The sequence below is a fragment of the Dama dama genome, chromosome 18, assembly GCF_033118175.1.
Source record: "Dama dama isolate Ldn47 chromosome 18, ASM3311817v1, whole genome shotgun sequence".
Lineage (NCBI taxonomy): Eukaryota > Metazoa > Chordata > Mammalia > Artiodactyla > Cervidae > Dama > Dama dama.
Window position 1 is genome coordinate 7,521,591 of NC_083698.1, and position 15,188 is coordinate 7,536,778.

General features: G+C 42.7%; 1 protein-coding gene and 1 long non-coding RNA gene across 5 annotated transcripts in view; one reads left to right on the forward strand and one right to left on the reverse strand.

Moving 5' to 3' along the window:
• CDK14 (cyclin dependent kinase 14) overlaps positions 1–15,188 on the forward strand; it is a 738,271-nt gene that overhangs the window by 95,429 nt on the left and 627,654 nt on the right. The window contains exons 1-3 of one of the 4 annotated variants that reach the window (XM_061164854.1): positions 5,703–5,980; positions 11,527–11,558; positions 12,464–12,511. In XM_061164854.1, the coding sequence (XP_061020837.1) occupies positions 5,890–5,980; positions 11,527–11,558; positions 12,464–12,511 (171 nt within the window). In that variant the 5' untranslated portion in view covers positions 5,703–5,889. Of the gene's footprint in view, positions 1–5,702; positions 5,981–11,526; positions 11,559–12,463; positions 12,512–15,188 lie in introns of those variants that run through there. The other 3 variants (XM_061164850.1, XM_061164851.1, XM_061164852.1) reach the window with 3 other exon arrangements.
• On the reverse strand, positions 557–5,234 carry LOC133072040 (uncharacterized). The gene is made up of 5 exons (XR_009696611.1): positions 5,107–5,234; positions 4,729–4,936; positions 2,989–3,096; positions 2,509–2,590; positions 557–793 (listed from the first exon to the last, which is right to left on the reverse strand). It is a non-coding gene; the product is annotated as an uncharacterized LOC133072040 (long non-coding RNA).

The window sequence follows — 15,188 nt, forward strand, 5'->3', positions numbered from 1 at the left end:
TCTTAACAGGACTTGTCTAGACTGACCAAAAGGCACAGGGTTTGGGTTCCCTGGAAGTATTAACTTCTGACTGCTTTTGCATCCGTGTCCAGAGCTCAATTACAGTATTGGCCTCTGAAGCTTCATCCTGATGGGTGCAACAGGATGCACTGAAATTGATGACAACCATAAACAAGGACCCTCTAGTAATGACACATGTGTACCACACACGCAAGCCACACCAAAGGGATAACTGAGTGAGTCGTGAGTTAGTTCGAAATGATAGTAGTATATATTTTCTCATACAAAATTCTATTGTACAAATAATACGACAGTGAAAAACAAGAGTGAGAGGCCATTCTTATTTTTAAGTATGGTTTAATAGGGGGCTTCCCTCATGGTTCAGCTGGTAGAGAATCTGCCTGCCATGCAGGAGACCTGGCTTTGATCCCTGGGTTGGGAAGATCCTTTGGAGAAGGGAATGGCTACCCACCGGATTTCTTGCTTGGAGAATTCCAGGGATGGAGGAGCCTAGCAGGTTTGGGCTTCCCTGGTAGCTCAGATGGTAAAGAATCTGCCTGCAGTGCAGGAGACCCCCGGTTTGATCCCTGGGTTGTTTACCAGATCTTTAATGATTTAACAGGAGAAGGGAATTTATCAATATTTCAATGCACACTTTGACCTTGATAGTTTATTTTCTTCAAAACTATTCTGAGCTAATTTATCCCTAACACCATTTGAATGGGTTTGCAACTTCTTTGTTCCTTCTGCAGTCATTTGAAAGTAGGTCAGCTGACTTATATCCCTTGATCTCCTGAAATATATGATGAAAAAAATATAGAATTACCTGCAAAATAATCAGACAAAAATAGGTTTTATTCCCGAACAAACTGAGAGGTTTGTGTCAGCACTGAGTGATTTCTGTGAAAGTGAAAAGGATTTGGATTATGAGTGGCTAGGTAATGGATGGGTGATAGAACAGGAGAGAAGGAGGCAGGAGAGCCTCCATTTACCTGCGTGTGAGAAACATTGGTTTCTGGAACCTTCCATTTCCCTCCCTTTTGATTTTAATTTTAAAAAATTGCCTTAAAAATTTATTATTCATTTATCTGTTTTTGACTCTGCCACACCGCAGGCACGTGGGATCCTAGTTTCCTGACCAGGGATCAAACCTGCACCCCCTGCAGGGGAAATGCAGAGTCTTAACCATTAGACCGCCAGGGAAGTTCTCCCTTTCTTAAATTTTAATTTTCTCTTTGTCAAAACAACAACAACAACAATAACAAAAAGGAACCCTTAAGACTTGACATTACCCAACAGCTGGAACATAAAAGTCAGTGTTTTGACTTCCATGTACCAGTTTCACTGAGACTCACTGGGAACTTGGTATAGGTCACCTAAACTTGTGCTACTTCAGTTCCTGGATGTGTTAAAAAAAAAAAAAAAAGGATAATATTTGATCCTAAAAATAATTAACTAGGGTAACTGTTTAGAGTTCTAAGAGGATATTTAATTAGGCAAGTTTCCATCACTTTAATAACTACACTCAACTATGTGCCGTAATCATTAGCTAGCTACCATAGTTAAATTCTAAATATTTACATTAATAAACATATATTTTCACTTTAACTTCGCTTTCCAACTCTAGTCCCCACATCCTTGTTTCATGGATTTCTTTTCTCTGATAATATCTTCTGATACTGTTTCAGATCAGTAAAGCTGCTTCTGCTGGAACTTAAGATTCTAATCAAATCCTCTATATTTCATCTCATTTGGATTAAGATTCATTCCCTTAAAATTAACTGCCAGCATATGAGCCTGCTATTTTTCTTATATGAACAAGATCCATTCATAAGAGCATAATTTATGTATAACATGACTAGTGTATCTTAGTTAAATTTCACAACATTTTTATTAGTGGATCTTTGTCTGTCTTACTTGTGTATTAATTACTCTTCATTATGTATCCCAGTGTATGAGCTGAGAGAGAAGTGTCACCATTCAACTTAGAATTTTGCAGCTATGGATGACCCTAGAGGTCAGCTAGTTGAAAATCATCATTTCATAGATAATGAAGTGGAGAAGTCACTTGTCTAAGGCCACACAACATCTGGGGATACAATAGGGATGAGAACCCTTGAGTCCTGGGTCTCCAACCACCTGCTGCTATTACTTTAGGCCTAACTAATACACTTTGATCCCTGGGTCAGGAAGATCCCCTGGAGGAGGAAATGGCAACCCACTCCAGTATTCTTGCCTGGAGAATCCCATGGACAGAGGAGCCTGGTGGGCTATAGTCCACAGGGTCACAAAGAGTCAGACATGACTGAGCAAATTAATACACATACATGCTTTAATTGATGAATTTGATTCACTTCCACCCATGCTGGGTTCAGCCCCTCAGTAGGCTTATCTGTTTATAGGCAGACGCTACACCTTTAATTCAGGCCAGTCAAAACTATAACCTTCTTTACCAGAAGTTCAAACAGAGAACTGGAACAGATCCATTCTCCCACTGAAAATACATACGCCATACAGATGCTGGAGAGTCATCTTTGTCTCTGAGGACAACATATAACTTCTCAGTGGCAGCAATACATTCTGAATTCATCTGAAAGTGAAAAGTGAAAGTATTAGTCGCTCAGTTGTGTCTGACTCTTTGCGACCCCATGGACTGTAGACCCCCAGGTTCCTCTGTCCATGAGATTTACTAGGCAAGAATACTGGAGTGGGTAGCCATTTCCCCCTCCAGGGGATCCTCCTGACCCAGGGATTGAACCTCGGTCTCCAGCACTGCAGGCAGATTTCCTACTGTCTGAGCCATGACAAATATTTAATTTACATCCACTATGAAACAGGTATTATACCTTTCATATCTAGGGCCCTACAGTCCATGGGGTCACAAAAAAATTGGATATCACTTAGTGACTAAACAACAACATCTAAGGCCCTAGCCCTTGGGGAACTTACACTCTAAAATGAAGGCAAATGTGAAACAAATAACCATACCAAGAGTTGAGCCTGGGAATGCCCTGGTTGTCCAGTGGTTAGGACTCTGGGTTTTCGATGCAGAGGGCACAGGTGCTAGTCCTAGTCCGGGAACTAAGATTCTGAAAGCTGGGCAGCACGGTCAGAAAGAAAGTTGAATCCTATAACTTAAGTGTACATAGCTTAAAAGTATCCAGTTAAAATTTCCTTTTTAATATCACAGTTTCTTGGAAATTAGCCATTTTAATTTTTAACCAATGAAGGAAGCAGATATCTTGGGAAGGTGATTTTTCATACTTGCCAAGCTTTACATGGTCCACTACTAACAACTGTTTCTCCTGCAAGGTATACCACTGCAGTTAGGTGAAATTTTTTTGGAGAGGGATAGGTAAAAATGTAGTAAATATTATGTTTATGTTTAAATTATTATTTCTGTTATTATAAAATTAATGCATCTTGAGGGGTAAAGCATTTAAATTATATTTAAGGGTACAAAGTACACAGAAAACATTCTCTCTATCCTGAGTATACACACTCAGCTTTTTGTTCCTCTTCAGAAATTTTCTAAGCATATAGAAACATATATGTCTATTTTTTCTTATAACTATGAAAATGGGTTAAGGGTAAATATAGTTTTTTTTTCACTAACCCAAGACATACTTATATATCCCCACATATTGATCTATTTCATTTTTTAAAACGTTTACCTACTATACCATAGACTGCATATACCATAATTTATTCAAACAGAAGTTGATCTTTTAAAAAGTCAATGATACTAAATACTGGGAAGGTAAAACAGAGAATATGAATATATATATGTATATACATATACATATACAAACATACTCACACACACGAAATGTTGTCAGAATGAATAATAGGATTAATAGGCTAGCCACAGAGGCACCATAGTCAAAGTCCATTCAGTTAATGACTACTTCATCGCTGTTGACTGATAGGTACAATCCATCAGTATTTTGATTGGTGGCTTTAGACTTTCCTTTCAAAGCTGCTGATACCTTTCTCCCCAACTAACCTGATGTAGAGGTAAAAGTCAAACCTTCTCCTGTCTGAAGTCACACTTGGTGCTGTCAGTAACGTCTAGGCAGAGTCACCAGGACCCAACATCCATTTCAACTCATCCCTTTAACTTTCTTAAGGAATTCCCCACCCTCCTCTGCTCCCCACTAGGGTTGACTTCCTGTCTTTTATCAGTCCCCATTTATCAAGACCCTATAATGTGCTCAGTGCAGAGCAGAACGAATCGAAGTGTTCCACCTCACAATTTAAGGAAGGCAGGGGGCTAGTTTTTGTTTTCAGATAAAAGTCTATTAATAAAACATAAACTCCCTAAAACTTCCTTTAAACCAAACAGCATTGTCACATGCTCAGAAACTCTCATTACTTTCATAGCCAGATGACTCAAGATTACTACATTTCTATTCATAAGGAGTTTGTTGGCCCAAAATCAACACAGTCAGGCCTTTCCCCCATCTTCCTTCTCTCTCCCTTGGGAAACAGAGTTTTGGAGGCTCGCTGCAGAATGAAGACGATGTGTGTCTGCTGCCTAAACTGTAGGTTCTGGGATTTTATAAAGCCCGAACCCCACTTTTAAAATTCTTTTTTTTTTTTTTTTTTTTGAGATTGGGGAAGTGGAGGTCTGAATTTTTTTTTTTTTTTTTTTGCCTCTAAGCCTTTCAATTTAGAACCATATTCTAAAAATGGTAGATAGACTAAGGCCTTCTGCTTGCTACTTACTATAGAACTGGGTATTCATATCAGAAATCAGCCGCGTCTACATTACCGTCTGTCACTCAGCGTGATGGGGGATGAAAGGAACAGACCACCAGCCCTGCCCCGCCTGGGGAGTTTAACACTTGAAGCTTCTGCTTTTGCACTTGACTCTCCTAAAAAACGGGCCCACCATCCTGTTTAGTTCTTTCGCTTCACAGTTTCCTTGTCAAAACTGAAGAAAAAACAAAAAGTCACCGTCAAACCTGGGTGCATCCCCGAGGCTTTTCCACTCCTCGGACCGGGAGGAAGCGATCTCGGCCAACCCCACCTTTACCCACCCCGCTCTTTTCACAGGCGATCGCGGCAGGGACAAAATCGCTGTAATAAACCATCCAGGCTCACCCCCCTTCCTTTCGGGGCCTCCGCACAGGGCGAGACCGGGTTCCCAGCGGCGGCCGGCTCCCAGCCTTGCCCGATCGCGTTCCTCCGCCGGCCGGGGTCCTGGAGCGCGCGGGCCCGGCTGGCCGCCGGGGGAGGCGCGCGGGGGCGCGAGCGGGCCGGGGAGGGCGGCAGGGAACGTGGGCTCCGGGCCGGGGGCCGAGGTCGCGCCGGGGTCCCGCGCCCCGGGGGCCTGCGCCAGAGGGAAGGCGGGGCCGAGGCGGCGGCGGCGGCGGGAGGGGATTGAGGGCGGGGCGGCTGGCGGATCTGCGCTGCGGCTTTCTCTCCCGAGCGCCCGAAACTCGGGGCTGAGAACTTCTCCCCGCCCGCGCCCCGCGCGCTCGGCGACCGCCCCCCAAGCCCGGGCGCCCGCATCTCGTCCCCGGCCCGCCCCCGCCCCGCCTCCGCCCGCGCCGCCCCCACCGCCGGCCGCCGGCCGCGCTTCTCTCGGTTACAAAGGAGGGAAAATGAGCTGGGCGGCGGCGGCGCGGCGCGGGGCCACCACGGCGGCGGCTGCAATCGCGGCCGCCCCCGGCACCACGTAGAACGCCCCCGCCCGTCCAGCCGCGGCCCAGGCCCGGGCCGAGCCTGCTGCTCCTCGCTAGCCTCCCCAGCCCTGCGCCTCGCCTCCCGGCCCGAGGAGGAGGTGGAGGAGGCGCCGCCTTCGCCGCGCCGCGCGCCCTCGCCGTTGTCTGCGCTGCGCTCTGGACCAGTTTGGGGAAGTTGCCCGAGACCCGTGTCGCCCAGATGTGCGACCTCATTGAGCCGCAGCCGGCCGAGAAGATCGGCAAGATGAAGAAGTTGCGGAGAACTTTGTCGGATAGTTTCAGCCGCATTGGTAAGTGGCGTGCTGTCCCGGGCACCCGGCCCGGCGCCCTCGGCCCCGCACTTCTGGCACTAGCGGCTCAGGGGCCACCCGGGGCTGGCGTGGGGTGCGCTGCGCGCGAAGGGTGGGGGGAACAGTGCCCGGGACCTGGGGGAGGGCGACGACAAAAAGGAGGGACACCTCTTGCCCTCATGATCCGAGGGTTCATTTGTGCATGATCGTAAGCCTACGATTTGGGTTCCCTCTCCTCGCCGCTAGCGCTCCTGCCTTCGCGCCCGCGGGGGACAGGCGAGGGCACGCTCCGGCCCCCGCTGCGCTCCCAGCTGCGCGGCCGCCTGGGTCACTTTTTCCCCCCCCCTCTCAGGCCTTGGTATTGGGTGTTTAGTCAGTAATTTAACTTTGGGAATTGGTGAAATGTTGAATTTGTGCCATGGTATTGTTTAACATCCAGCCTAACGAAAAGTGGGACAGATACCTTGGGATCTTTTGTTCGGTACTTCGGGTCCTCGAAAGCGAGATTTGGTTGTTGAGTCCCGAGTTCTCTGAATCTTTCCATTGCTGCAGAGAAATGCGTGCTGTGAACCTGTCTGAACATTTTAGGAGTAAGTCTCCCAAACTTCTTCCATATACTAGCGCTCCAGGGCTATTGTCTTTAAATCAGCCGGCCAATTGACTGACAGATAGCCGACCGAGAAATATTTGGGACATTTAAGAATAAATCCGTGTCGCAGACTATAACAGGGCGACAACAGTGTCACGTGGAATGGGTTGGTTCCTTCTAGGTTTGGCCATAAAACCCCCCTTTACCTTACAACGGCGGCTACCTTTGCTAACATCTTAACTTTCATTTACCCAGGCAACTCTTTTCAGCAGGAAAATGGTGCAGGTACTAAAACTAATACTTCAGAGTCCCTAAGAAGCCTTTAGAGTCCCTTTAGCCTTTGTTTCACTTAACATGTCACCCATGTTAATGAAGGTGTTAATGGAAATCAAACGAAGGTGCTTCATGCCTTAAATTAAAACCGTGGAGTGCATATGAGTATTGTCCTTGTCCTTCCATCCATTCATTTAAAAATAGTGGTATAAGTGCATCGTGAAATATGCAAACTTCCCTCAAGTCAAAATATGTTTTTAGTCTAGGTTTCTTTGTTGTCTTCTAACTTAAAAAATTTAATATTGTTATACATAAACTTTCCCAAGATGACCATAAAGTTTTGGTATGAAACCAATATTTAGCCCTGGTTTATTTATTTTGTGTATTGGGTATTTGCAGTTTTATGAGTTAGGGATGCCTGTGAAGAGTCCTTGCATTCAAATGAAGTTTGAAGCCAAGAAGAGTGTGAGAGAGCAAGGTGTTGAGTCCTGTGCATTATTAAGAAGGATGTTTGAGGCCCCGACCCAAACTATCACAGAGGCAGATTCTGGAGTCCATTAAGCCCTGTTCTAAAAGGCACTAAGTGTATATTTACTAATGCTAATGACTCTGTTGGAACCCATCCAGTTTTGTGTTAAATAATTCATTGCAATTGAATCTTAGTAAGAAGCCAAGGACATTAATATAAAAATTCCTTATGTTTAAATAATTTCAAGGTTTTGATCGACAATCAGTAAAATTTGGATTAACTACAGTGCTGGCAAATGTGATATTGTTGTTAATTGGATCTTATAGCTTACAGAGATTTAGTGGTGTGGAACTCCTTTTGATTCCAACTCTTGTGAAAACATCTTCTAAGTTCTAGTAGATTTTTACCTCCTTCTTTTCAGAAGCAGTACAGTGCTGTGAACATAACTGATTATTTCTTGTATTGATGGAGGGTCACGTTTCTGAATAGCAAATCTCACTCTGGAATACTGTAAAAGGATATAAAGAGGGTTAAGTGATTCTGTACACCAAGCTCAAGACATTCATTAGAAGTAGCATTACAGAAGAGAAGTCTTTGTTATCTACATATTTTTTAAAGTTTTATTTGCAAAACCAAAAGGCAAAGAGATCGATCCCGTTGTTTAAGGATTTTTAAGATTGTTGAGTTGAAGTGTTGCTGTGGGATTACCTAGTGCATAGATTAAAGGTAAGGGCTGTGTGTCAGCTGGATTGGGGTCTCCAGTGTCATCGGTTCTAGTGGAGTGACCTTGGACAGGTCCCTCACCTCTGAGCTTGCTTTTCAAGCTCCTTTGTTATTGGTACTTCGTTAAGTAATGCATAAGATGCCCTGTGTTGTGTGGGATTGAAGACTCCATCGATGTTCCTAATGTGTTATGTTGGTGATTACAACATCCTGACACATGGATCTTCTGGTGGGAAGCAAGAGAAAAGAAGTGGCCATTGACTTGATAGTAGAGTTAACCTGAAACGTGGATGGGTTTGGGAGTTAGGCTGATCTGGGCTCGAATCCCATTTCTGTTGCTTGCTGTGTACTTTGGCCAACTAGCAGAATTTCCCTAAATCCTCGAGTCCTCATCTGTCAGTTTTCTTAAGGCCGTTATGAAGATTAGATCAGATAAAACACATAAATTGTCTAGTGAATATCTGTCCCATGGTGAAGATTGATACTGGAGGCTGTTATTGTTCCTTCTGATTTCTCAGTTTATCTTCTCTATCTTCTTCCTTTCTTCGTTGGTACTTCTTGAGGAGATCAAAGAGTGAATGGTTTATTCCTGCTGAGTAATTCAACATCTCAGTATATTTATTCCCTTTAACCAATCTACTATGGGTTTTGAAATAAACATACTGACTTTATTTTGCTTTTTTAGTATGACTCGAAAGTATAGTTTGTTATATGGTAAAACATATAGTATCATTGTTTAGCCGTGAGAAATTAGTAATCATCTACAGAAAATGAGGACAGTTTTTGAAAGTCTGTGATTTTCATTAATTATGGATTAATAATCCATTATTATAAAAGATTAATAATAACTCTAACTATATATCAGTGACATTGCTAATGTTTAATTTACTTGCACATGCAAGATCGGCCAACTTCGTCAGTACCCACTTCAAATACAGCTGATCTGAGATTACTCTATTATAAAAGGTCTAATAAAACACACTGGCTTTCAAGCCATAGCACTCTAATTTATGACATTTGCCAGGGAATGACACACCTATGGTTCTTTTGTAAGATGGGTGTAATTGAATTTCAAAATCATCCATTGATTTCAGTAGTGAGTATTTACGGTCTTTTCCTAAATAGTGTTAGCGTGTTCACTTATTAGGAATTACTATAGTTGTCTCACTTCTTAAAAAAATTAGCATAAACAGAGACAAATGGGAACTTGATTGTTTAAATATTAAAATCCATTTCCTCTTTTCTTTCCTTGTTTCTTTTATTTTCAGATGACTGCTTAGAAGGAGAAAGGCTTTCTGTAATACCTAATGTGAGGTTAAGGTTGAACTGATGTTTCTTTATATTCGTTTGAATGCATTTCTTCACACTTAACTTGGATTATCTCCCTGAGAAAGGAAGTTTATACTCTGTGATATTTGAGATGAACCCTATGTACACTATTTCTTTAAAAGATGAAGTTTGTGAGATAACTGTAAAAAAGGAAGAGGCTGTGGTTACGTTGAAATTCGGGGTTTGTTATTTTGCTCTGTAAGTGTAATTTTAGAGTCCAGCTGTCACTTGATAAATCCATTCTGTCAAAAAGAGAAATGTAAGGTTAAAGATTCACATGCAAAATTGAACTATTGCACCATATCCTCCCCTTCCCCATGCAGGTTCAAAAGACTTCACTTTGGAAACTGATATGGAACTTATATCTATGATTCTTTCATAAGAGACAATAGTACCTGGTTTGCATATGCCAAAACTTAATGCATCTCAAAGGGTAAGATGCTATTCTTTTGCCCTTGGAGTACAGCTCATTAATTCCACAAATAATTATTGAGGACGTCCTGTGTGCTGGGTATTGTGCTGGTGTTCAGAGTCAGAGACCATTGATACGGCTCCTGTCCCTCAAAGACTTTAAGAGAACACAGGCCAATGAATGAGCATTGACAAATTCTACCAGGAAGATTAGCATCATTTTCTGTTGGAGAACATCAGAGGGATACCATTTTAGTCTTGGTGAGATCATGGAAAGACTTCTGGAGGGAGCAGGGTCTGAGCAGAGGACTGAATAGAATATCTGATTTTGTTAGATGGCTTAATATATGCCCCTTTGTTAACCTAGAAAAGTGTAATGTGCTTGTTATTCCATGATATCCTTGAAGACAGTTGTGGGTTTGTATTTACATGAATGATTAATGACAATCAGGGAATGTAATCAATAATGAGATGTTGCATGCTTGTTTAGGTCAGAGTTTCATCAGTGACCTGATAAATATTTGGTAAAGACAACTTTAATTGGTCTTTTTTGTTCCACTAATTGCTCTTCAGGGAAGGGATTCAGTGTTTTAAAGAAACAATGCAAGGTGTCAATTTAGTAATGAAGTGTTCAGTGAAGGGGTAGACTTCTTGGTCTTAAAATATTCTCCCCTGTGGTGTCCTGGGTTTGACAATAGTGTATACTGGAGATTATTTGGCTCCTGCTCTTTATATCTTAGAAAATACACCTGCAATTCCTCTTTCTCTTACCTCCTTTTCTTTCTACCTGTAGATCCCAGCCCTTTATCCAGAAAGTTGGAGGAACTGATAAGACTTAGGTGGCAAGAAGGAAATAGTCCACTCTGGGTGTTAAAGATTTTCTAGTTTCTACTCTATTCAGTCTGAATAGAACTTTAGAGTATAGACCAGTAAGCCCCTATGCACGATTGTGTACATCTGAAACGTTTCTCCAACTCATGATTTCAGCTAAATTTGCTCCTTTGTGCGTTCTTTTTCATCTCAAACATTCTAAATAATTGTAGCATTTAAGGACCTAGGTGTTTGTCAGCTAAACATGAAATACTTCTCTTTCTCTTCAGAGTAATTAAATGCCAGTTCTGAGGGTATGAATATTTCAAGTAAATTTCAAGTGTTTGCTTGTTTCTATGAAACACTCCAAATGTATTGTCTCCTTTGGTGATACCCTGTTAGAAGAGTTATGTTGAAAATGTTTGAATTATGTTTCTGCAGTGCTTATTTTGCACTTCTTATCTTTCATCATCAAACTTAAACTTCTCTCAGTATGAAAATCTCATTCGGGGCCCTGTGCAGACTTGGTATCTTTCTGACAATTGGTTTGGGAGGTCCAGCCACCCCCTGCATAATGGTAGACGAGCAAACAACAGAAGTTTAAGGGGAAATTTCTTTTAAGATTCCTTTTTGATTCCTTCATACTTTGATTAAAACATTTTTCTACTAAAGGAGAAATAGAGGAAAGATATGCCTACTTCTTTTCCATAGTTGGGAGTGTAGTTTCATTTATGTATTTATGAAAGTGCTTCACAAAGGTGCATGCTGTGCAGTTCTGTCATTTACAGTTTTCATATTTGTATCATAACATTGTGGTTGGGGTACAATTTTACTTTCTGAAATGGAAACACCATACTACTTTTTTTTTTTCTTAGAACTTAGATACTTGGCTTCTTGGAGATGTTTTACAATAATTGTTTCCTTTCCCCTTTTATTTTATAGCCTTGAAGAAAGACGACACCACCTTTGAAGAGGTAGGTTAAATTTCTTTATCTAACATGGGAAGTGTTTGATTACTGCCAGGTAAACTTGTAGGTGTCAACTCTGCACTTGGAAGCAAACAATCAAAAAATGCCTTAGAAAAACAAACAAAACAAAAAAACAGGTGATGGCATCTTTTTATTTAGTTACAGTGTATTTTCCAATTTTAAGTAACTGTTCAGATTGAATTTTGTTATCAATCAACAGAACTGTGTCTTTTGAAATTAACAAGCAAACACAAGGCTCCTGCCAGCTTTGTTTTGCTGCTTTGTTGATGATGGTGGTGCTGGTGAAGCCCAGTGTGACGTGTGTGCTAAGGCAAGTCTGGAGCTGTTGGCAGGTCGGGTTCCACCACTGCGAATGAGGGCGTGACGCGGTGTTGACGCCACAGACTGTCTGTCAGACTCCCAAAGGAGGTGCTGTCTTCTCTTGTTCTAGTTTTCCTATTCTTTGCCTACCAGATCTGTCTTTATCTACTTGCTGCAAGGTAGCAACAAAGCTCGTTCCAGAAAGGCAGGGGGTTCCTCTGTAACTAATAGCACTCTGAATGTGATTTTTCAGTTGTGCTCTCTCTGAATTTTTGATAGTATCTGTGGGAATCACCAGACAAATAACATGTTTCCAGAATGTTCTCAAGAGCTCTGTAGAGTAAAGTGTTTCATTGTTGCCATCTAAAGCCACTGTCATTGATGCATGTTGTAGAGGGGGCCATGTGTGTGTGTATATATATGTATATATGTGCTCAGTTGTGTCTGACTCTTTGCAACCTCAAGCACTGTAGCCCTCCAGGCTCCTCTGTCCATGCGTTTCTCTAGGCAAGAATACTGGAGTGGGTTGCCATGCCCTCTGGCAGGGGACCTTCCCAACCCAGGGATCGAACCCAGGTCTCGCATTGCAGGTGGATTCTTTATCGTCTGAGCCGCCAGGGAAGCCCAAGAATACTGGAGTGAGTAGCCTATCCTATACACATACACACGCATATATATAGTATGTTTATGTATGAACACATATGTATCTATTTAATGTACTTATCCTGTAGCCTGATGGAAGAATAGATGAGTTTGGTTGCGGTTTGGTTTGATTTAACAGTTGCTGATTCCATGAAAAAGGCTACCCGACCTCCCTGTGTTGCAGTGCTTCAGAGAGGAAAGGATACACGTGCTCATGGAAGGTTCCCCTGTCCATGTGGCTGGCTGTGGTGTGGGACAGGGGCACTCAGGGAGAACTTGCACCAGACCGGGATTTCTGGAAGGTGCCAAGACATTTGGCTGTCACTGTCTGACACTTTCTCTGTTGCACCTGTTCTTTTTTTCCCACTGGGTCCAGCTCTACACACGGCTCAGCGGTAAAGAATCCTCCCACCAATGCAGGAGAATCGGGTTCGATCCCTGGTTCGGGAAGATCCTCTGGAGGAGGCGATGGCAGCCCACTTCAGTATTCTTGCCTGGTGAATCCCATGGACAGAGGAGCCTGGTGGGCTACAGTCCATGAGGCCGCAAAAGAGTCGGACACGACTGAGTGACTGAACAACAGCAGCTCTACAAAGCTGCGTGTCCCTGGACTCCAAAGCAACTTTCCCTGCCAACATTCCTGAAATAGCCTGTGAAATTTAGTGATTCTAGACCTGAAGTAATAAAGGAGCCTTTTCTTTCCCATCTGTAGTGGGTCATAATGCTATTCTCCTTGAAACCTGTCTTTCTGGAATTTCTGCAGTGTTACCAAGATGTTTTCCGGAGTGTTTTCTTTCTTCTCGGAAGAAATCAGTGTGAGAATATTGAGCACCTTTTCTGTATAAAGAAAGCTCTCCCTTCTAATAATGGAGGTAATTTAAGTTTACATTAAAAAAAAAGAAATAAGGAAAAAGAGAAGAAAAACCTCCCAAATCCTATTATGCAATTACATCTGCTATTGAATGTCCTTGCCTCTTTTCTCGTGTAAAGAACGAACAAAAACAACGTCCGCCCCCCAAACTATAGCCCATATATTCTATCCTACTTTTTTTTTCAACCTTTGTTTTTGACTGTTTTTACAGATGACACCTAATCTTTAATAGAAACTTAAAAAACCTTTTGTCTGGTTTAAACACCATTAATGATTGTGTGTTATTCTGCCACGTGGTGGTGACATCAGCTTTCAAAATACACCTGAGGCTGGAACCTAGCTGGAAGTTAAGGATGTATGAGTGAAACCTGTAACTTCATGCGCTACCTTCCCCCCAAACCTCTGCACAGCTGAAGGTCTGCATTTTGTAATTTGGGGCAAAATTATCCTTAGCTTTTCTTAATAAAATAATTAATTGATTAATTAAGTTTTGGCTGTGCTGGGTCCTTCTTGCTGTGCAAGTTTTTCTCTAATTGTGGTGCAGGGGCCTCTTATTGAGGGGGCGTCTCCTGTTGCAGAATCCAGGCTCTGGGGTGCAGGGGCTTCAATAGTTGTGGCAGGTGGACTCTGAGCTCAGGCTCACTAGTTGTGCTGCACGGGCTTATTTGCTCCTTGGCATCAGGGATTGAACCTGTGTCTCCTGCATTGGCAGGTTGATTCTTTACAACTGAGACACCAGGGAATCCCTACCCTTAACTTGTATGAAGCCATTTTTCTTCCCCTGCTAAAGGAAAGAGATTGGGTAGATACCTTAAGTCAGTAAATCAGAGAATGTTCCATCTTGAGGAGATACTGGAAATCAAGTGACCGACTTCATATTTTCAAAGGTGAAGGAGCTGAGGTCCGGGGTGGGGGAATAGGTGACTTTCATTTAGTCAGGGGAGGACCCAGGGCCAGGAGCCTGGGAGACAGGATTAGTAAAGACATGCTTCAACATCAGCCCCAAATCAACCACCCTTTCAAGGGCAATCAACTTCCGTTCCCCAGGCCTTTTATAAAATAGAGATGTGATAGTACCTCCTTCCTAAGGTTATTGGGAGGATTGTGTATATGTTAGTCACTCAGTCATGTCCAACTCTTTGCGACCTCATGGACTGTAGCCCGCCAGGCTCCTCTATCCGTGGGATTCTCCAGGCAAGAACACTGGAGTGGGTTGCCATTCCCTTCTCCAGGGGATCTTCCTGACCCAGGGATCGAACCCAGGTCTTCTGCACTGCAGGCGTATTCTTTACCATCTGAGCCACCAGGGAAGCCCATATTGGGAGGATTAGATAAGCTAAGTGTATAAAGGTTCCAGAATAGCCACGGGCACATAGCAAATGTCTTATATTTCATCTTGTCATTGTCCTTGTCTTCATCATTGCTGTTATCATTGATGCTCTTACCATGACATCTGCCTTCTGTAGTTGAAGGGCTACAAGGAGGATGAAAAAATTAAATTCAAAGGTAAGTATTAGGTCTATGAGGAGAATTATTTTCAGATAGTCCCTTAAAATTTCAAAGACTTCATGCGATGATTTGCATATTAAGACTGTGAAACTACCATCTAAAAACCACCATTTTTTAGATTCCCTGAAGGAATGACTGCCTGCGTTCAGTTTTGTAGTTCCTCTGTGTCTTGCATGTGGTTAATGTTAAAAAAATATCTATTGAATATGAGTGAATATATGTGGCAAATGGAGAGAAAGTTCATCCCAGGGCCAGCCAACATGGATTCTCATTTGCCACTTCCTAGCTGTTTC